Source organism: Prionailurus bengalensis, chromosome A1 (genome assembly GCF_016509475.1).
Source record: "Prionailurus bengalensis isolate Pbe53 chromosome A1, Fcat_Pben_1.1_paternal_pri, whole genome shotgun sequence".
Taxonomy (NCBI): domain Eukaryota; kingdom Metazoa; phylum Chordata; class Mammalia; order Carnivora; family Felidae; genus Prionailurus; species Prionailurus bengalensis.
Window position 1 is genome coordinate 157,205,300 of NC_057343.1, and position 23,970 is coordinate 157,229,269.

Genomic DNA, 23,970 nt, shown 5'->3' on the forward strand with positions numbered 1-23,970 from the left:
ATATGTTCCCTCATCCTTTGAGCTGGTAGAGCTGTGAATGTGAGATTAGCCTCACAAAAAATGACAGAAAGGGAAATTTTATACATATATATATTTTATATTTTTGTTTCAAATATGTACATGTTGAATTCCAGTATAATACAAAGAAAGAGAACAAAAATTTATGAATCCACTGGAACTCATAAAACTTATACTGGGAGACAAGATGAATTTATGGCTGGGTTTTTTTAGGCTTATACTCTAATAAGTGCTACATTTCTGGGGCATGAATTAGCCTAAAGAATTTTTCAAGTCCTAGTAGTAAGGAGCAATATAATAATAGGGTTCAATCATTACTGGTTATGAAACTAACAAATTATTTTTATAGAATCTTCATGCAAAACCTAAGCTGTATTTGGGTGTGTTTACTTTATGGAAGCTCATCAGGTAGTTCACTTGTAATTACTGCAATTTTTTTTAGTATGAACTCATACTGTAGTAGAAAGTTAAAAAAAAAAAAAAATCTTAGCTGTGCCAGTATGTACGGGCTTGACTTCCAACCATGGTTGTGCATGAGGCACAGAACAAGAGAAGGCTCTGTAGCAGGTTCAGACTGCATGACCATGGGATCCACTGATCCTACTATATATGTTTCATGCAGATGCTGTCAGACTCGGAAAACATTGGAATGGACTCTAAAATTCACATCTTGGGAATAACACCCAGCAATGTTGGGGCACTGTCCTTCAGGATTTGATATTTACTTTGAACCAATAGCCATTATATGGTACTATGTCCCTAAAAGATAAACTACATGAGTCTGGGAGTCAAGAGTAAAATTAAAAGGGGCCCCCCTCACTGGTTCTCCTAATGATCCACTTGGGGAATCTGTGTTTTCCATTCCCACAACTCCCCATAGATCCTGGAGGAGTAGAGGTTCTGGTTTCCATGGTGGGGTGAGCTGGAGTACACACACCTCTACCAGGGTACCATCAGGAATCCCAATAAACTTAATGTTACAGATGCCATCTGGTCATTTGTGGCTTCTCATGCCAGCAGTCTAGCAGGCAAAGAAAGGAGTTATTATATTGGCAAGGGTAATGAACCCTAATTATTGAGGAAATGGAGTTGCTATTGCATAAGGGAAGCAGGGAGGAGTATGTCTGTGACTCAAGGGATTCACCAGGGCAGCTCTCAATGCCCTCCTGAATGTTAATAATCATAACCAGGATGCAGAAATAACAACATTCTGGTAAAGGAATGGTAGCCAGGGGTTCAACTCCTCAAGGATGAATGTCTCAGTGACTCCACTGGGCAAGCAACATAGCTCAGCAGATGTGATTGTCGAGGGTGAGGAGAAGCTGGAATAAGTCACAGAAGGATGTAATGATGATTATCATTTGCAGACTCGGGAATAATTGTAATAGGAGATACTCTAGCTTGTCCCACTAATGCTACTGCAATATTTTTTTAAAGCTGATTTAGCCAGGCATCACCTTGAAGAATCAATGGTAAGACTCAGAGAAATTAACATGGGTAATGAGTGGATTTCAGTAATGTAAGGGGTACACCAAAGCAGGTGTTGTTAATGTCCCCACATTCTCTTGCCCTTACCACTCACTTGACCTGGCCTGCATTTCTCTGCCTTCCAGCAAGACAAGTTGGAAGTGCCAGTGAATTAACAGCCCCAGAGCAGCCTTCAACCAATGACTGATGCAAGTTGCTATATAAATGCCTCAGTATCCTTGCTCCCTTGGTGGGATAATGCTGAGATATATGCCTTCCACAATGGCTCCAAGAATTTCCCCAGAAGGTTTAAGTTCTGGTTATTCCTTCGGTAGTTGGCTTGATTACACAAATCTTTATTTACTGTCTTTCTTTCTTCGTCCCACTTACCCACTCCCCTTCCAGGGTTTCCTCCACTTAGAAAATAAACTACTTTCACTTGAATCTTTGTCTCTGGGTCTGCTTCTTAGGGAAATCTAAAATAAGACATGCATAGAGACACTTTGAATTCACCTCACTTAATCTTTGTTTCAGGAATACTGAGAAACTACTCAAAGGTTATTTAATTAATAAATATAGCTACTGGACTTTGAACCCAGGTCTTTCTGACCCATGTTCATTCCTGTACTCCATGTTGCTCTCAATTCAACCTGGTTGATATTTGGTGGGTAAGTTATATTTTCCAGCATTGAGTATGTTTGACTCTATTCAACCTCCTGATTGAAGACACCATCTTTTTGACCCAAAATCAAGTTTGTGGTCTCAAGGCTGATTCCCAAATTGGAGCCATGTTATTCAAGGTATCTAGGAGCTGATTTCAACCAGATGGTTCCTGTCATGGATTGCTGGACCAAATTTATACCAGAGGCCATAAGTTACATGATTCAGAGAACAAAGGCAAGGGCACAACTAAAGAGAAATGGACAGTAAAAGCCTTTAAGTGAGAAAGCAAAAACAGAAGAGAAGCCCTGTCTTACTGTACTATTCTTGGCTTTCCAAAACTGATCTTTTACAATCTTCCTAGGTAAATAAGTAAACACAAATATTTAAAGCAATTTTGTCTTCTTTCTCTAGGAAAATAACTTTAGTACCCGAGGAAAATAGTTCAGGGAAAAAAACCCAAGTCAAGGCTCTATGATCTTTATAATTAAAGGTGATTCAATAAACAGAAATCATACAAGGTTCACCTGCACATTTACATACAGCATTTGCCTCGCTTTTTAATAATTCTGTTCACTAAGGTAGATTGACACTTCTAAAGGGTCTCATTTTTTTACAGTTGGTTGTATCCACATTATCTGTGTACAAATTAGAGGGTAGGTGTTAAAACTATGAGGAGCTGTGTTATGTCCTGATTTTAGCAAAATTAAACTTTTTAGTTGGGATGACCCCATTTCCCCCAAATCACCCAAAGATATTAGTATCCAAAACTCATAGCCCAGCTCCACACTTTAATATTACATAGGTGAGTGTATGCTACTTCTTAAAATATATAAAATCTAATTTTAATATTTATACATATCAACCATCACCTTTGGACTCCCCTTGAAGTGCTAATTTAGCAACTGAGTCACGAGACACTGGACACTACTGAATCACTCAGTCATCCATTTTGAGGAGCAGAAGTTAGCTCTCTAGCACCTTTAATTGTTATTGGTCCCTGTCTACCAGATAATAAATGCCTGTTACAAGGAGTTCAAGAAAGGTCTCCCTTGGCATCACGTTTCAGATAACTGAGGCTCAGTAAGAAAGTGGTTCAATATTCTATTCACTTTACACATTTATGAAGATTCATTTTAATATGTTTGGGTAACTGATAAAATCTGCCACTTTCTGAAACATACAGCTCTTTACTAACACAGCAGTACCGAATGACTGTTTAGTAAGTACTGATGTGATGAGGCATGTTAGCTCATTTAATTAATCCTCACGACTCTCGTAGGAGAGTGTCTCAGAAGTCAAGGAAGGAAGATGTTTCAAGATGGAAGAAGTATTGCAAGCTGTTTGCAAGTAGATTGGTAAAACTGTACTGTATGTATGTTTTAACTTTTCCTCCAAAATATAAATATTTCCTCTACAAGGAAACTGAAGTTCATATAAGTTAAATAATCTTCCAAGATCACAAAACTATAAAAGTCTATAAATCATGTCTGTCTCATGTGAAAACCCATTCTATTATCTCATTGCTGGCTCTAACGCTATATTCTTATTTATATAATACCTTTAAACCATAATAGAAAAGGGAAGATATGAATAACTAGATATATCAAGTAACTAGTTCATTGGACATTTTAGCTTCTTTTAATAACGGATCCACAGACATGCGACTTTCTAAAAAACATTTTCAATGATCCAGGTGCTTGTTCGCTCACACTCTGGAACAACCACTTAAGAGCTTTGGTGTTAAAAGGCTCTCATTTCTCCTTCCCTGACTGTTGGCTCCAAGTCAAAGCTTGGCACCTCATCAGAGTACAAGATCTCTAAGCTCTTTTCCTGAGTCCTGTGGAACAGGCTGTCAGAAGCAGCTGGGAGACCAAAACTCTTTTTTGTCTTCCTCCCCAGATGTTTTATCCTAAGGATACTAGAAGCCACCTCCTCAATAAGACCATGCTTCCTGTGCCTGCGCTTTACCATTCAAATCAAATGTTTGAAAAGAGCTCCATGTACTATTTAGCCTGGCAATATCTGAAACTATACTATAATGATTCATGTGTTCCTTCATTCACTTATTCATTCAACTACTATTTGCTGGCTGATTTCTACGTGCTAGGCCATGTATACACAACAGTAAGCAAAAACAGTCACTGTATTACAGAATTTAGTGAAGAATATATGTATAGTTTAAATGACCATACAAATAAAGATAAAATTACAACTATAAAAAGTCGATGAAGGAAAAGCAAAAAAGATGCTTTTAGAAAATGCAGTGAGGGGCGCCTGGGTGGCTCAGTTGGTTAAGCGTCCGACTTTGGCTCAGGTCATAATCTCGCAGTTCGTGGGTTTAAGGCCTGCATCGGGCTCTGAGCTGACCGCTTGGAGCCTGGAGCCTGCTTCGGATTCTGTGCCTCCCTCTCTCTCTGCCCCATCCCCACTCACATTCTGTATCTCTCTCTCTCTCAAAAATAAATAAACATTAAAAAGAAAAAGAAGATGCAGTGAGAAGTGAACCAGTTTTTGTGGTTGGTAAAAGGCTTCCATACAGAGGTCACACTGGAGCTGAGATATGAAGATAAGTTGATATTAACTAGGTGAAAGAGAATAAAGACAACTCAGGGAAAGGGGGAAAGCATGTGCAAAGATCCTGTGGCAGAAAGGAGTGTGGCACAACAAAGAAATGTAAAAAGGCTAATGTCTGCAGAGCAGAATCACAGGATAGTATGGTATCAGAAGAGGTTGCAGAGGTGGGTAAGCCACACCTACGTAAGTCTTATAGGATGCTAAATGTTTTTGTTTACACTTAAGGACACAGAAGAATTCATGGAAAGTTTTTAAGCCATGAATGTGAAATGATAAAAATTTAGTTTTGAAAATAGATTTGGATGTAAGGAATCTCTGGCTGCAGTTCAGAAAACATTGGACATAGGAGTCAACATACATATAGGAAGAAAACTAAGAGGTCACTGCCGTTACTGAGGAGAAAGATGATTGTTAGGAGTAACGCAAAGGTGGGCAATGGACAGCAAATACTAGGGGTTAAAGTAAATGAGACTTAGCAATCGACTGGATATAGTAGGAGAGAAAGAGGGAGGTATTCAGGTTGTCTCCTATGTCTCTGGCTTGTACAACTGCATAGAGGTACCATCATCTAAACAGGGAATAAAAGAAGGGGAGCAGTTTGGAGGAGAATATCCTAAGTCCAATTTTGGTCATTTTGAGTTTGAGGTGTCTTTGTGATCACCAGGAGCAACCCTCAGGAAGGCATTCAGGTATGGTTGGCACCCATGGATATACGGGTCTGTAGTCCCAGGAGAGGTAAAAATTAGAGACTTGAATCTGAGGGCACACAAGGAGTACAGGAAGCCACAGGCATGTTTCAGTTCACCTGGAAAAGTTCTGCAACAGAACACTAAAGACGTTCGATATTTCATGGCCAGGTCTAGGGAGATGAACTGGCAAAGGAGACAGAGAAAAAGCAACAGAAAAGGAGGAAGAAGATTGGGAGAATATGTCAGGAAGAACTGGGAGAGCATCTCAAGATGGAAGAAGTGGATAATGGTATGTGTAGTTATTTGAAGAAAGGGGCTTTGTCTCCAACTTCATTGTCTACCTCTTTCCTCACCGTTAACACCTAGCACGGTGCCTTACCTGGAGAAAACATTTTAAATGCACTTATTGAGAAAATGAATAAACATCTCTTGGTGAACTGGATAAAAGGAAAGACCCACAAAGCATATAATATAATGAAGCCAAAAGTTAATATATTTAGGGAGGGAAAATGTATATAAATATAAAACAGGATAAACTGTGTAAAAAAATAATAGAAACAAAAGCAGAGTGGAAAGAAGTATCGGCAGCTCAGAATGGACTGGCCACAAATCCAAACATCATGTTGTCATCATAAAAGAAAATGAGCAGTGTAAAATGAATGGGCTGTTTACTCACACTGATTATGCTACTTGGTTTCAGTGTGCAGTTATGACCTACTTAGGTAAGGAAGACTGGAAAAATATTAGGAAATATTTAAAGAACCACAAGAAGATGAAAGTTTGGAAAATAATAAAAAGCATTATAATATAATGGCATAATTGACTAAGATGGTATTCTTCCTTGAACATTTATATGAAAGCACAGTATGGTGTCATAGTATTAACCTTGAGATTAATATATTCTCCACATGCCTCAGTTTAATCTAGTATGAAACTGATTACCCTTTCTAAATCAACTCACATTGTTAGCCTATGCCAGTGCTAGGGATAATGAATACAGTACATTTCACTTACTGCTTTGAAAATACATTTATTTTCCCTAAAGCAAACTCTTCTAAACTCTATTCCAGGGATTCTGGGAGAACATGAAACATTCTATTTTTACCAATTTATATACTTCATGGGCTTTTGCGAGTAATCCTACAGACAAATTTATGGTCCATACAACTGTGTATGCATTTGTAACTCTTATTTTAAGTCTTAATTTCATGTCCTCCTCCTTGCTCTGCTTCTTGCTTCTCACCTACTTTTAATTCATTATCCTAATATATTTAATACTTGTTAAAGGCCAACTTAAATCCTTTCTAAAACAATGCACATGTGCAAATAAATAAGCAAATAGGTGAATAAGTTACTAAGATCCTTCATAATATTAGATATTTCAGTCACCTCTACCCTCAGACGTACTTTTTCTAAAAAAGAAAAGCCTAATATATTTTTAGTTTAGCGTCATCCAACCCATGTGTTTCCCTGAACAGTTCATTTTAGTTGCTAAAGTGAGGAATGGAGTTTTGAAGACTAATTTGGGGGTGAAAAAACATACAGAAACAGCAGGTGTATGTGAGGAAAATGGATGGAAAGGTGGAGATTAAAAAAATTTTTTTTTAACATTTACTCATTTTTGAGAGACAGGGTGCAAGCAGAGGAGGGGCAGAGAGAGAGGGAGACACAGAATACGAAGCAGGCTCCAGGCTCGGAGAGCTATCAGCACAGAGCCCAACGTGGTTTTAGAACTCACAAACCATGAGATCATGATCTGAGCCAAAGTTGGACGCTTGACCAACTATGCCACACAGGTGCCCCATGAAAGGTGGAGATTTTTAATGTCACATGATGGTGGTCTAGGAATTCATACTGCAATGTGTCACAAGTATGAATCAATATGTTGAGTTATTTTGAAATACTTTCGTTGCTTCTCTGGGTTCCTGTGACTATTCCACTGTTCTAAAAGTGTTAGATCTCAGGTCACATGGATCCTGTCTTTCTGGGCATATTCTGTGGACCTGTTAGAGAATAATTATCAGGAAGTATTGCCTTCATGGTAGGAGAGCTCATCCTGTACAAGGTTGGTGTAATGGGTTGGAGAGAAAGGATGGTTCTAAGAGAACAGTCAAGAAAAAATCAACTGAACCTGATAATACACGAGGAACAGGCAAAGAACCAGCTCAGTATGGAAACTATAATCAAGATTCTACCCTGCATGTGTTTCAGAATGATGACACTCCTAATACAAAAGACACCATGCAGAAAGGACAAGGGAAGATTGGAAGGAAGGATCAGTTGAGGACATCATAGTAGATCTCCAGTAATACAGTGGGTCATTTGAGAAATACGAGCAGCCAGACATACAATGTTGAGGGTAAAGGTAAGTGCTTAGAGCTGGAGATGCAAAGCTGGAAATCATCTGCATAGAGATTATAGGATAAGCCATGTGAACAAAAAAGCAATAAAAAATGGGTTTCTTTTTGTTAAAAAAAAATTTATATTAATAAGACGGTCCTGATTTTCGATGGTTCGACTTACGATTTTTTAACTTTATGATGGTGTGAAAACAATAGGCTTTGAGTAGAAACCACACATCAAGTTTTGAACTTAGATCTTTCCCCGGGCTAGCAATATGCTGTATGATACGGAGCTGGGTGGTGGCAGAGAGCTGCAGCTCGGGCACCCGTGCTGGGTGAACAACCCAGACGCTCACAACCACTCTGTGCCCGTTCAGCCATTCCATTTTTCACTTTCAGTAAATAGTCAAGATATTACATGAGATATGCATCACTTTGTTATAAAATAGGCTTGTGTTAGATCATTTTGTCCAATTGTAGGCTAATGTGAGTGTTCGCACCACGTTTAAGGTAGGTGAGGCTGAGCTATGATGATTCGTAGTTTAGGCATGTTAAATGCATTTGTGACTTAACAATATTTTCAAACTTATGATGAGGTCATCAGGATGTAACCCCATCACTAGTACAGGAAGATCTGTGAAATTAAATTGTTTTCATTATATGAAATACAGAAAATAGGTAAAATGATACATATAAAAATCAAAATTGCTTGCAATCCTACCATATAAAGATAAAAACTATAAACTCCCTAGCATATATCCTTTCAAGATTTGTTTTTACATATGTGCTTTTTTAAAGTTTTTTTTTTTTGTTTATTTAGGTTTATTTGTTTTTGAGAGAGAAAGATGGAGAGAGCAAGAGAGAGAGTACGTGGGAGTAGGAACAGAGAGAGAGGGAGAGAGAGACTCTCAAGCAGGTTCCATGTAGTCAGCTCAGAGCCTGATGCAGGGCGTGAACTGAAGAACTGTGAGATCATGACCTGAGCCAAAATCAAGAGTCAGACTTTCAACTGACTGAGTCACTCAGGCACCCCTCTATACATACTTTTTAATGCTATATGTAAATAATATGGCATAGTTCAACACTTTCAATTGTATCCCACTTTCCAATAACTGTTCATCCCCTGGGAAACATGGGTCTCACATCCAGCAAGCTTGAGGAATCCACACACTAGATCCTTCCCCTGGACATAAACACTATAGATTAGTATGTAAGAGCCCCATAAAAAAGAGCCTTTACATAGTAAATAACTGACAATCTTAGACATTTCATGCACACCTGTTAACATCTTTCTGAATATGTGCTCTCTAGTTGAGAAGCTTAGGTTCACCGTCCGCCTCCCAGCTTTGAAGTCTTCAGAAAGTCGCTACTTACACATCACTGTACTCTTCATGAAAGAAGCACAGGAATACACACAGACTGGTGAGATATTTAAAAGAGACAATGTGCATGAAGCACCTAGAATGTCTGGTATATGGTTATCATTTGAAAAACTGGGACAGTTTTGATGTCATAATCACTATCTGTAGCTTCCCTTTAACTATAAATCATAATTATTTGTCATTTTAATATTTTTAAATATCAACCCTTTTAATGACTCCATAGTAGTGTATCATATGACTATCCTATAATTGACTTGTCTCATTCTATATTGTGGGACATTCATTTCCATTTTTTGTCTTTCAGAAATAATGTTTCAGCAGATATCCTCACATATAAAGCTTCATCAGCAGCTCTGATTAATTCCTTATGATTGATTCCTAGAAATTTCTGGGTCAAGGGGAATAAATATTTTTAAGGTTTTTGACACAGCTCACTAAAAAGTCCTCCAGAAAGCGTGTACCAAACTGCATTTCTGAGTAGTGACTAAGTAGTGACCCTCATGTGCTAATGTCTGTGTTGGATAATAGTGGAGATTGATTACTACACAGAAGCAGACAGAAAGAAAAGTCTTATTACATTTATACTTGCTGCAGGTATAGAAGAAATAAAGAAGTTAAACATAAGAAGTAGCTGTTTGAAAGATAAACCCATTCCCATGCCGACTTTCCAGGCCTGTCTCTAGGCTGAGCAACCCTGAAGGGCAAGACTTTATAGAGCAATGCCTAAAGTTATAGATGGTTAGAGAGCATAGATTATAGACCTAGGACCTAGGTCTATAGGATAGATAGGATGTAGGCTCTACAGCATATAGATTATAGATCAATGGTTATAGATTAAGATGAAAGTGGTACTACTAAAAGATTAAAGCAACTTCTCATTTGTGCAATAATGAATTTTCAAGAGTCAGCTCTTTGCTTTTCAGTGACATAAGAGTCTACATGCAAGCTGCTGGGTACTGAAATGACAGGGTATTGAGGGCATTCCATTTCTAGGAATCAACCATAAGGAGTTAATCAGAGATGGTGAAAATGTTTTATTTGTAAGTGAAGTAACAACAATACACTTGAATATAGAGTCTTATGTGTCACTGACCTCAGATTCCCCATTACCTATATGGAGACAGCAACTTAATAGGTCAACAGGGCATATCTATTGTATTTATGGAGACTTTGTGTAGGAGGTTTACACACCCTTATTTCTGGGTATGACTCTTGTTCCTCAAGAGTGAGATACACTCAGTAAATTTAGAGAGTGAAATCACGGATAGTGTATTTCCAAGGTGCATCAAGAATGTATGGTGATTAACAATATCTCCTTCAGCTATACATGATATATTTATTCACAGATACCAAGCAAAGGTCCTCTCCAATGATATATTCAGTGAAGAATCAAACTGACACTCTATATAATGCCACCAAATGTCATCAGATTATTCTGGAAGTATATTTCATGCTTTAAATGATTTTTCTTATGTTTAAATTGCTGTTAATTAAATAATAAAAGTTAAAGACCCTATTCATAATTTTTAAAGTTTCTCCTCTCTCAACTTTTACCTAAGGCTCTGAGTTAGTTTACATGAATTATCCAGTTTTGCTGTTTTTTTTTTTTTTGATAATTAGTTGTAGTACTGTCAAATCCCCAGTCATAGATCAAAAAGGATAAATTGTAAGATGGCTAAGCAATTAGAACCACTAAATTCCAAAAATTAACAATTTGCCATTATATCAGTAAAACTATGTTAGTAAATGATTATGTAGTTTGTATCCTGGATTCTTGAGCTAATAAAAAAAGAAGTAGTACTTTTTACTTACCTATATAATATAAAATTTTGTAACTTCTTTTTGTGAGATGCATTTACCTCGATGAGTAAAAGTTTCTCCTAAACTTTAAAGAAATCACCGAATTTTACATAGTAAAGCATTTAGAGGTTCTCACCTGAGTAAAGAAGGGTAGAAATGTGATATGCAAGAAAACCAATGTAATGGTTGCTTAAAAAATGGTTTCATGGAATTTGAAGCAGAGTCATCCATGCCATGCTGAAAAGTCCTGGGGAAATAAAATAATTATTTCATAATATACAGAAAACATTACCATGAAGACCATCAAAACTTTTTATTCTCACTTAATCAAAGTTAATGATTTTACACAAAATGATATTGTGTTAGAATGGACAACACATTCATCCACTTGGAATCTGTGTTAATAGGTAACACAGAGGCCCCCATATAGCAATCCTTATACTTAGAAAGGTCTGACAATATCATCATTATATTAAAATCCTCATTATAAAATTTGTCAAACATAAATGTATAAAGAATAGGACAGTAAATACCATTTCTATCTCCCTCCTCAACCTAGATCCAATAAATGTCAATATTTTGTCATATTTGCTTCATTTATGTAAGATGTTTAGCATAAAGATACCTCTCTTTATTCTTGAAAGTGATTTATAAATACTAAACAATTAATGGGAATTTATAATTAATTCTGTATGCTCCTAAGAGCCTATAGAGAGCTTATAAAGAAGAATTTAACTAAAAAATATATGACTATGATTTCAAAATTAGAACAATTTGGCCAGAATATCTGGTTTACAACTATCTTTGGAGAAGTGACTATAACATTTTTCTTGGTTGGCCCAAATTCAACAATAAATCTTGAGGTAATAAGAAAGAATTTGCTACATAAAATCTTTAGTAGATAGCTTGGTTAATAAAATTTTTATCATAACAGGAGACTATACTTGCCTACATGGAGTGAGGAATAACAACTGGGAATATTTTAGAAATGGAATTGTTTGAAGTGGTACTCTCTTTATATATAGTACAGGAACAACAGCGTCTTTAAGTAATATGTAGAACAGAATTCCATTCTGAAAACCCTTCCTACCTTTTCATTCCATATCCTGCTTCTTATAATATCACACTTTCCAAATTTGACATGACTCTTCTCAGTCTGTCTTGCCAAATTGCACACCTTCTAATTAAATATACTTCAACATTTTTTAGACTTTAATATCTCTTCTTTGAATATTTATTTATTTATTTATTTATTTTGAGAGAGAGAGAGAGAGAGAGAGAGAGAGAGAGAGAGAGAGAATGAGCAGAGGAAGGGCAGAGGGAGAGAGGGAGACAGAGAATCCCAAGCAGGTTCCATACTGTCAGTGCAGAGCCTGGTATGGGGGTTGAACCCACGAACTTTGAGATCATGACCCGAGCTGAAATCAGGATTAGGAGTCTTAACTGAGTGAGCCACCCAGGGGCCCATAATATATCTCTTCTTTGAAAACCATTTTTTTCTTACTAATTTTTTTTTTTTTTTACTAAATTTCAGAAAGAACAAAAGTTACCAGATAGGCTTCAAAATGAGGCTGTCATATTCCAAACCTTACATTACACTGTGTGAACCAAGCAGAAGCTTAGATCAGGATCCTAGGATACGCTTTTCTAAGGAGTATGGACTTTGTGCCAGCAGTGAGGGATCACTGAAGACTTTAGAGCATGGGAGTTATATCAGCTATCTTATATTTTCAAAAAATCACTTGTGCAATAGTGTGGAGTGTTGACTAAAGAGACCAAGGCTAGGGAAGATCAGGCAGAAGAGAACAATGTCCTAAACCAAAGTAAGAGGCAGAGGAGACAGGGAGTAGGAGACAAATATAAAAAATATAAAATTAATAGAATCAACAATATTCATTCCCTAAAGACATGGGGTTGGAGATGGCACAGGGAGAAGGGAGAAGGAGAAGGGCTAAGGGTTAAGAGAAACCTGGGATGGCTTGAAGGCATTTTACTTAGTTTCAGATATATTGAGGGAACTGCAGGAATTTGAAGTATATCCAAAGAGAGACATCCACTTGAAACTTAGATTTGCTGATGTAACATATACAAGAGATATCTAGGGGGAAGATATTGATGTGGAAGTCATTAGCATAATGGCAAAGCCAAGGGGATGGCTGAATTCACCCAAAAGAAAGTGTAAAAGGAAAAGAGATGGTCTGGAACACACTGACAATTAAAGGATGAAGTGAGAAAAAGAAGCACTCAAATGAAACCAAGAAGGAATAATCAGAGATGCAGGCAAAGATCCAGGAGAAAGTGATGTTAGGTAAACCAAGGGAAGAAAAATGGCCAGTAGTGATAAAAGCTGCACAAAGGGTAATTGAACGTAGGGACAAAGATTTGAGCTGGCAACTGGGTAGGCATGGATGACCTGGCCCACGTTTTTTGTTTAGCATGATGAGGGCAATTGCAGTGCATTGAACGAATGGTAGGTGTGAAAGTGCAGACAATGAGTGCAAACTACATTTAGAAAGGAAACATAAAAATAAAGAAATATATATATATATATATTTTAAGTAGGCTTCACACTCAGCACAGGGCCCAGCGAGGGGCTTGAACTCATGACCCTGAGACCAAGACCTGAACTGAGATCAAGAGTTGGGTGCTTAATTATCTGAGCCACCCAGGTGCTCCCAAAAGAATATTTTTAAATGTAAAAGAATCTTTGGAGAAAGAGTCAGAAGACAGAAAGAGTGTTTAAAAGACTACAGCTACGGAGTAGGAGGTAAATGTGATCGAGAGCTCAGGTGAAAATATTTGTTTTGGTTGGGAAAAGAGATACATTGATCAAAGGATTTAGAGGGAGTAAGGATAGAGATAATTATTAAAATGGAAATGAGAAGTTAAAGTACATTCATGATGATCTAAGTTTTCTCAGAAAAGTATAGGGGCAAAGTCATCTGCTAACAAATAGTGGGATAGGGCAAGGGGAGGTTTGCTAAAGTGGAGGAGGATGGAAGAGAAAGCCACCCAGATGTAAGACAAAGACTGGAGTTATCAGAAAGTACAAAAGGCCAGCTAAGTGAATGTCACGGGCAGTGTTCCAAATTCTGGATGGAGAGGCCAAGAAAGTGAGGGAAGAGAGAAGGGACATGCACTAGCAAGGGAGCTAGGAAGCGTTGGTACTGGCATAACGTGAGAGGAGAAGAAGCAAGCATTCTGGAAAGAAAGAAGACCTCATAGGAAAGCAGTCTGAAAGAAAAGGATGGCACAAGAGATGAAGGGCTTGATGAGAGACCAGTAGGGATCGGAGGCTGTGGTATTGTAACCTCTGCCCATTTTACCACCTACATGATTGAGCCCTTTGCATAAAGTCCGTTCTGTCTAATTATCTGGGGGGCAGTTCATTTCTCCAAGAATGAAAACCTTACCTAGAAAGTACTCTCTGCCATGGTCAGCTGGCTCTCTAGACTGCTCTACCTCAAAACCTTATAAAAAGTCTTCCCTGACTAAGAAATTTTCTATCTCACCACCTCATCCCTGTCTGTGGTCTTATTTTGCTTTGTTTCTTCTTAGGACTTAAGTCTATCTCTGATCCTCTTACATTTATTGTTTTGCTGTCTGCTCTGTACCCAAGGGGAGGGTCACTGAAGATTATCTAGAGGCAGTGCACGGGCACATGCAGGAGCTCTGGAGCCAGACGGACTGAGTTTGTATTTTGGTGTTTTGGGTGGGCTTTTTATTTGACACACAGTGTGGTTTGATAATTTATTCAGTTTCAGTTTTCTCATTTGTAAAACAGTAAAAAAGAAATAATAATCACCTCACGAGGTCAGTGTGATGATTGAGATAATGCACATAAAGGACCTAGAAAGTGTATGTACATAATACAGGACCCACATATGTAACATATTATCAGCATGAAAACAACGGTTGTAAACACTTCTTAAGAAGGTCTACAGCTATCTCAGAGTCTAAATGGTTGCCTAATTACAGTTTCATCCTTGAGATTAGAAAACAATAATGGAGAATCTAAGGATAATGGAATGGTTATTTGGAATGGTGTGAAAACTTCTCAGACCACAAACCACTGGCAATACAGTATTTCCCAGAACACTTCTGCCAGTACCTAAGCTCTTTTATTCCGCTCATGGTTTCTCAGTCATCCCGGTAATAGTAGGGTTATTTGGCTATAAGAAATGTTATGGCAGATGTTTATGGTCTCAGAGGGGGTGGGATCTGTATAAGCATTTAATTCCACAGCAAGATCCCAAATTAGTGTCATTATTCTGGAGAGTATAACAGGGTGAAAATTGGCCCACAAGCCTCAATGGGGGAATGAAATGATGAGCTGGCTATTAGATAACCTCTAATGATGTTTTGGTATACACTTAAAAGAGAGGATGCTCTAAATAATTCATAGTGGAGAATAAAACACAATCATATGAGCCACAGAGTTATATTTTCCACAAGACTTAAAAGAACTTTGATACAGCAAATTTAAATACTCTTTAAAAAATAAGTAATTGTCCATAGGTTGAAGCAAAATACATTTCCTCACATTTCCAAATTAGCAGACTGTAAAGATGTTTTTGCTTAGGGGGAAAAATGTGAATTGGGGGAAATTCCTTGCCTTTGCCCTTCCTCCAGCATCAGCTGACCTTTGCCCCTTCCCTCTCGCTAACATCAGACAGACTCTGCAGTCTTCACAGCATGCCACTTGGGCCCTATGCCCCAGATTCAGTCTCTTGTGGGTCTGTGATGTACAAGTATGTTGCCTTCCTTCCTTTCTTCATTAACAAAACTGAATGACTTTTGGGGACTTATGCAGCCAGCTGCTGCTAGAAAGAAAGAAATCTAATGCACATCAAAAGTGAGAACAACTGATAAGCAAAAAAGAGTTAGCTGGGTTTTATGCTTCTCTTGTGCCACCCTGCTTTTGGCTGCTCTCCCAGGAGAACTCTGTCTCATAATATGATGCTAATGGATTAAATCTCCAGGATGGAATTGAGGCAGCAGAGGGATGTAAGTTTCACAGGGGTAGAGGGGCCAGGCCAGACACCTCACTTCTGTGTCTACCATAGTGCCTAAGCCACTGGAGGTGCTCAAGAAATTAAAGTACCAAGAGAAGACCACAAGTTCAGAAGAAGTAGAATTAGTTTGAAACTGAACTACAGAGATAGCAATGGAATATTCGAGACAATGAAGACATGCAAGCCTTTCTGATGTCTCAAAAATCACAATTAACCATGAACGTGTAGAGAGAGCCAAATTCAATCTACTTCACCATTTTATTTATTTTTATGTTTATTTATTTTTTAAATGTTTATTTATTTATGTAGAGGGAGGAAGAGCAGGCATGCACATCCACGGGGAAGGGGCCGAGAGAGAGAGAGAGAGAGAGAGAGAGAGAGAGAGAGAGAATCCCAAGCATGCTCCATGCCCGGCATGGACCCTGACACAGAGTTTGATCCCATAACCTAGGCCAAAATCAGGAGTTGGACACTTAACTGACTGACACACCACACAGGTGCCCCATCTACGCCACCATTTTAAACACAGTTCTAAGTCATTATTTTGCTTTCATAATCCAGCATTACCCCTGGGACTATAAATAGTTGCATGAATATCATTCAGTGAGAGAAATTAAGGTAAGACACTTAGGATAAACAATGGCTCCCCACACTTCTCCTGCCCCCTGCCTTATGTTTCTCATGATGAAAATAACTCTTTGAGGTTAGACAATAATGATTTGAATTTGGAAAATGACTGGCAGAATGCTTGGACAGACTGTAGGTACACAGCAGACATCGGTTAAAAAAAAAAAAAAGAAAAGAATGGGGCGCCTGGGTGGCTCAGTTGGTTGAGGGTCTGACTTTGGCTAAGGTCATGATCTCCTGATGGTTTGTGGGTTTGAGCCCCACATCACCTTGCTGTTCTCAGCACAGGGCCTGCTTCGGATCTTCTGTCCCCTCCCCCATCCCTCCCTCACTCATGCTTTCTTAAAAATAAATAAAAACGTTAAAAACAGAAAAAAGAAAAAAGAATGAACAGTGACAATGAAGATGAATTTCAGGGGCCATCTGTGACAAGCAATCTTGAGTGGTATATAACCAAAGGGCAGATGGAGAACAGGACAGATGGTGGTGAAGCAGAATAAGACTGGATCCCAGAAGACAGGGCAGGAACCAGCTAGTCAAAGATTCAGGGCACAGGCCTTCTTCAAAGGTCATGACTAGCCCTTCACCAGTGTTTTACTTTATTACCTTATTAGAATCACATATAAGGCTGTTTGTGATTAGAATCACATATAGGCTTAAACAAAAAAATAGAAAGTTTATTCAAAAGCAATGTTTAGAGGAAGGGGATTATGGGGGTCATTTAATCTAAACAAAATGGCTAAAACAACTAACTTCCCTTTCTGAATCCTTTTGCATTCTGCCACTTTTTTTTAACATGTTAATTATTTCAATTTTTATTTCTATTCAGTACGTACTTATTTTTTAACAGCTTTATTAAGGTGTCTAATTCATATACCACAAAATTTACTCATTTTGAGTTTACAGCAAAGTGGTTTCTACTATATTCACAGAGTTGTGCAAACTTCACCACTATCTAATTTTATAACATTTTCATTAGCCTCAAAAGAGATCCTACACCTATTAGGAGGTATGACCGATTCTCCCCTCCTTTCAGCCACTGGCAACTGACTAACCTACCTTCTGTCTCTCATTGCTTATTTTGGAAATTTCTAGTAAAACAAACCTTACAATATGTACTCTCTTTGGTCTGGCTTTTTTTACTTCACAAATGCTTTTGAAGCTCAGCCCTGAGGTAGGAAGCACCTGTCAGCACCCCATAGTTTTTTATAGCTGAATGATATTCCCCTGTATGGATAGGCCACATTTTGTTTGTCCATTCACCAATTGATGGGCATTTGGGTTCTTTTCACTCTGTGCTATTATGAAAAATCCTGCTATGAACACTGTGTACAAATCTTTGTACTGACACACATTTTTGGTTTGTTTACATATATACACCTAAGAGTAAAACTGCTGGGTCAGATGACCATATGTTCAACATTTTACATAAGCATACTCTATGCTTAACGTTTTGAGGAACGACTTGCTTTCAAAGCATGCCAGGCACTCTAGCAATATGAAAATGAAATTTTAGTCTAACATGCTCTGCTTTGTGAGGGACAGTGACATACTTTAAAATAAATAAGTAAATAAAAAGGCTAAGACCATAACCTCAAAATGATTACCTAGTGCTGGTTTGAAACCAGAGACACAGCATTGAAATACCTTGGGATTTAGTTCTTCAAAGCCATATTGGTGATACCAAGTGAACCCCAAGATAGTAGGTCTGCTATTCTTGTCGTAGTGGTCAATATTCTGGCCTATTTCTGATGATTCCGGTTTTTGCCTGTTAGGTTGGCACTTGTACTGAAAATCATCCTTCTGTGTTATTAAATATTGTAACACTGGGGACAGTGGCTATGTGTGTGTAAATAAATTCAATCTTAACATGGAAAATTTTATTAGACTTTACTTGATGGTACATACTTCATCTTGCTCAATGCTATAATCCTGGTGCTTAATCCCTGTGCTTAATCACAGGGGCTAGAGAGGCAGCAACATTTGTTGAATTGAAAACGAACTGCATTTACCTAAAATTCTACGAATTTAATTTTAATTTGCTACAGAGACACTAAAATTAACATTCTATGCAAGCAAAATGCAACATACAAAACCATGTTGGGGTATGTATATGAATGTGCACTGAGTATACTTCTGAATGTGCAGTTTAACTGCCTTTATGGAAGATCTACAAGCAATAGGCATTTTGGAAAAATACACGGTGAATATTTCATGTTTCGGCACGTCTCTTTCCCTGGAGGACAAACTTAAAGTACTCCTTTTATAACATTCTAACAGAAATCTACAAAGGAGAGTTAAAAGAGAACACACATTTTTGCAAACAGGTTTCATTCTTCCTGAAAAGATTTTAAAATCATGTATTCCTGCCCTGGGATTTAGTGGTCCTACGTTAAACTCAGAAAGGAAAATACATTCAGTTTATCTGTCAGAACTACTTGGAAGAAAGGCAGTCACCTTCAAAAAAAAGGCATATCACATGTAGTGACAAATGTCAGGTACAGTTTATGAAAAATTCAGTACTATCAACATCTGATTGTTACTTTTCACCAATCCCTCAAAGCACAGCTTAATTTTTAAATGTGAGCTAGAGATATATTTTTTCCTCCAATACTAATAATATGACAATTGCATACTCTGGTTGTGAAAAGAAGCTCAATAAGTCAATAGGGTCCTTGCAACACACATACAATTTTTCCTACTTGGTGAAGATCACCCTGTAGATTTCCTTTGTCAATATAAAGCAAAATATATTTCAAAGATTACACTGGTATTCTAGAAAAACAATCATAACATTTAAATCAACTTGAATGGATACAATTTGTGAAAATTTATACGAACTGAGAAATATTGAAAAGGAAAGTACCTAGACTTTGTTCATGCTTAAAGGCAATGTAGCTATCTGTGTTTTATATTAAGAAAAACCAGAGGCGGTGCTTGGTGTAAAATGTTCTGTAATCCTGGTTGAAATTAGCAATTTAAATTTGTTGAATGAGGTTACAGTGCAGTATCTAATGCACAAATCACAGAGATTTGAGTACTTGCATAGTTGTTAAAAAAATGTACCAAAAGGCCATGGGTTAACAATAATCAATGTATGTTACATTATTATTATTAAAATGTGCAATCTTTGATAATAATTTATTTGTTTTACAAATGTATTGGGGGGTTAAAATTTTTCTATTCATCTGTGACAAACCATGAAATTCAATATTGCTCACCATGACCAATCCATGAAATTTGTCAACTTTGTTCCTGATTTTCACAGGGCCTTCCTCTCAGATGAAATGACCCGTTGAACTAAGAGCATAGCAATTTTTTCATCTATGGTAAATCAGTTTAGTTTACTAGGATTTATTACGTGCTTCAGACCTTGAGCTTTTTATGATTATGAACTATTATGCATATAATCCCAAACTTACAGCAATTTATCTTACTATTTCTTCCCCTTCCTGAAAGAATTCTCCATTTCTAAAATTAGTTCTTCTTGCCAGAAGAAACAATCTATAAACAATGGGTTTGTTGAAAGTCAAAGAGTGGGTGAAAATTATAGGGAAGGTGAAATCAAACTTGTTAATTACTCTTAGAATTTCTAACACAGAAGTCTCAAAATTCACTGAAAATCAAGATTTATATATTTCTCCTACCAGAATCTTCCAGAAAGGAATACTTTACCTAATTTATCCTAAGAAATAAAAATATTCATCATTTTTCCTACCCAAGAAACTACAAATATGCAATTATCTAGTCTTTTGAGATAAAGTGACTATTTTGGAGGAGAGTTTAAAAAAACTTGTATAATTATTTTATGATAAGATCTACTCCAGCCTCTTCTACAATATTACCAATTTGAATGAAATAAACCAGAAAAGTAGTTCAAAATTTTAATTTCCCTAAATCTTATTTACTATGTAAAATCTTTCAATATTTTAAAAATGCAGTTGCTGGGGTGCCTGGGTGGCTCAGTTGGTTGAGCACCCGATTCCTGATTTCGGCTCAGTCATGATCTCACAGTTTGCGGGATTGAGCCCCGTAGCGGGTTCTGTGCTGACAGTGCAGAGACTGCTTGGGATTCTCTTTCTCCCTCTCTCTATCTGCCCCCACCCCACTCGTGTGCACACACACACACTCTCTCTTTCTCTCAAAATAAATAAATTTTCAAATAAAGTAAAAATAAAAATAAAATGCACTTGTCGAGTCTCTGCTTTGTTGTCCTGCCCATTGTTCCCCTGCAGTGTATTCAATTAACTTCTATCTCCTTTGTTCTGCCTTGGGTGAATTCTTTCACCACCCTACGACCAGCCTTCACCTGATTGGGTCACCCCACATTTGGTGGCTCTCACAGGGAACCTCTGCTGGTCTGGGACTTTCCTTGGATTATCTGGGAACTTGTTGGGACTCTTCCCTTGGTGGATGGATTCTAGTACTCGTTGGGAAACTGAAGACCTCAGGAGGAGGTTATTCCTCCATGAGGATCCAAACTCCAGGGGGAACCAGTTCCCCTCTTGCCCTTTGGAGGGACCCTTTCCTCCCTCTCCCTTACTCTTCTTGGCCCTTCTGTGGCCTAACCCTAGTACGCCTCATACAACTGAAGATCTCTACCCCGGTGGCTCCCAGGTGTGGTCTGAAGGTCTGAGGGTGAACAAGTTGGACTGCCCATGCCTGTGAGGGCAAAGGACTTCTGTCCTCTCTCCCACTCCATCCCCCTGAGGCATCCATCCCCAAAGTATGGCAGCTCATCCAGGGTCAATCCACACGTTAGGGAATTGGTTGGAACGCTTTCCTGATGCTATCTCTCAGTCACCTTGCTTCTTTCTGCCCTTCTTTTTTCCCTTTGTTCCTGAGGATCCAGGCACCATCTTGATCTATAGGCAAAATCTGTTACTATCTGTCTGAGTGAATCCAACAATTCCATGAATCAACAAGGATTCCAGCCCACACCATGGGAGGATCCGCTCCCCCTAAATTCTATGGAGCTGGCCACCAGGGAATTTCACTCGAATTGCCTATCAGCTTGTTGATCTAATACCATGCTCTGGTCTATAACTGCACAGAATGTCTGACGGACTGACAATTTTAGGTAGGGACAGGTGCCTCCCCTGTCTGGCATGAAGCAGCTAATGAAGACGATACCTCTGCCCAAATGCCAAAGATATGTCATTGTTGACCTGTCAGGGGGGAATATAGAGGCCACTTTTAGGCAACAGGCTTGAGCAATGGGTAAAAGGGCCCACAGTGACCGCTGAACTGAATGCAAACAGGCTCTTTAAACAGCCCACCTCAATCTATCTATAAGCCCTAGCTGGCCAATGGGCTGCTTACAACCCCGCACAGGTACCAAAAAAGGAAAATTCCATACATTCTTATACCTCCTCACTACAACCCCCTTAACTGTAGCCCGCATCACTGTCTCCTGGCAGGCAGTCTCTCCTTTGCTCTTTTGCCTGGTGCTTCCTTGCAGTATATTCAATAAACTTCTATCTCTTAAAAAAAAAAATGCAATTGCTGAGGCACCTGGCTGACTCAGTCAGTAGAATACATGACCCCTGATCTTGGGGTTTTGAGTTCAAAGCTCATATTGGGCATGTAGTTTACTTTAAAAAATAGGTAGATAAATAGATAGATACACAGACAGAAAATAAAAATTCAATTACTTAATCCTATTTCTACTTGCCATTACTAGCTTAGGCACTCAGCCTGCTACTAAAAATGCAAATCTATGGCAGATTAACTGACAGTATGGAACCATTAGGTTTCGTCCAGATTTGGGAATATTTTAGAATCCTCTTTTAAAATTTTTCAATTAAAGCAAATTACTTCATATAAAATTAAAACTAAAAACTATTTTCAAAAAGCCATTAAATATGATTTTCTTTTTCTATGAAATGATTAAAATAACTATTAATATAATCATTTAAACAATTCAAATAGTGAAGCTCAAGATAATCCTGATCCTACTGGAGCCTTAGCATCTGAATAAGATTGATAACAGAGATACAGCACAGTATTAGTTCCTTTCGTAAAATGGCCCAATTTACAATATCAAAAATGCACTTCAAAATATCTCTATTCGCTGCTTCACACAATTCAGTAAGTAGTATAAAAAGAACTTTAAGTCACATTATATACCCTAATAGCTAAAAAAATATGTTTGATACTTACTGATATAATTCAGTTAATGGTGAAGTCAAAATGACTAATGTTGTAAACAGATTATTACAATGGGTATGAATTTTAAAAATTTTATCATCTATATACTGATGGGGATTCAAAAGCTTCTGTACAGATGTGCAAATTGACCATAATAAGTTCTCAGTGCATATTAAAATCGTCGTGACATCAAGTCTATTGGAAAGAAAAAAGAAAATCTTGTTAAGCAAAATTGTTTCTCTGACTGGTATATACACTATCATCCCTATCTCTTATATCAAACAAATGTAAGGATAGAAATATTTGGTTAGATATCAGAGCTTCAGAAATCAAAGACAAACAGAAAACAACAAAGCTTAGCGTTTGAGTTTCCAGGTGTTAGATGACTCATATACCACTATCTTTAGGAATAGTGAGGTCTCTAATACTAAAATATGTTGGGAGGGCTTTTTTTTTTTTTTTAAGGTTTATTTTTCATTATTAGGATACTGTTCAAAAAGCTCAAGACACTTTCCTTCAAATTATGTCCAACAAAAAAGGAGGCAGATTAAAAGAAAATTTGCTATTACCCACATACATATGATAGGTAAAGTTTTGATAAGAGAATAATTCTCCTTATCCAAGTACAAGCTGTCAAAAGAAAGTTACAAGTTTGGGTAAACACATTTCCCTAGCAAGTGGGAGAGGAGAAAAAAATGAGACCAGAAGCACAAATGGAGAAGCCTATAGTTTCAGAAATTTTCAATATTGAGTAAATGTGTGGAAACTTTGTTGTATTATATAATCTTATTCATAAACTCATTTGTTTCTATCTTTCTTTTGTTTCAACAGAGACCCAAAGATCTGTTCAAAGATTATTTTGGTATATGACTGACTGAATTGTATAAACCTCAGTTAATTTCCTCTTTTTTTTTCTTTTAAATTCAGTGTTGAAGAAATAGAAGATAGAAATTATGAAGTGATAAGAAAACAAATAAGTCTGAAGATCTTTTAAATGACATTTTGGCCTCAAGTTTATTATATATGTAAAATAAATTTATACATATACTACATATTACAACGATTACATATATATAGTTTTAGCCATACTAAAAACATCAATAATCGCCTTTAGGAAGGTTTAACTGTAATTTGCATCCACTTTCTCTAATTGTTAACTAAACAATTACAAATCGAAGATATCTACACACACACACACACACACACACACACACGCACACGATCTGATTTCCACAATAATGGT

At 37.5% G+C, this 23,970-nt stretch overlaps 1 protein-coding gene across 1 annotated transcript in view; it reads right to left on the reverse strand.

The window, feature by feature from the left end:
• Positions 1-23,970, reverse strand: part of KIAA0825 (KIAA0825 ortholog) — a 190,253-nt gene that overhangs the window by 42,828 nt on the left and 123,455 nt on the right. Inside the window, exons 12-13 of the mRNA XM_043593653.1 lie at positions 22,740-22,922; positions 11,072-11,182 (exon numbers count right to left, since the gene is read on the reverse strand). Of these exons, the coding sequence (XP_043449588.1) occupies positions 11,072-11,182; positions 22,740-22,922 (294 nt within the window). The remainder of the gene's footprint in view (positions 1-11,071; positions 11,183-22,739; positions 22,923-23,970) is intronic.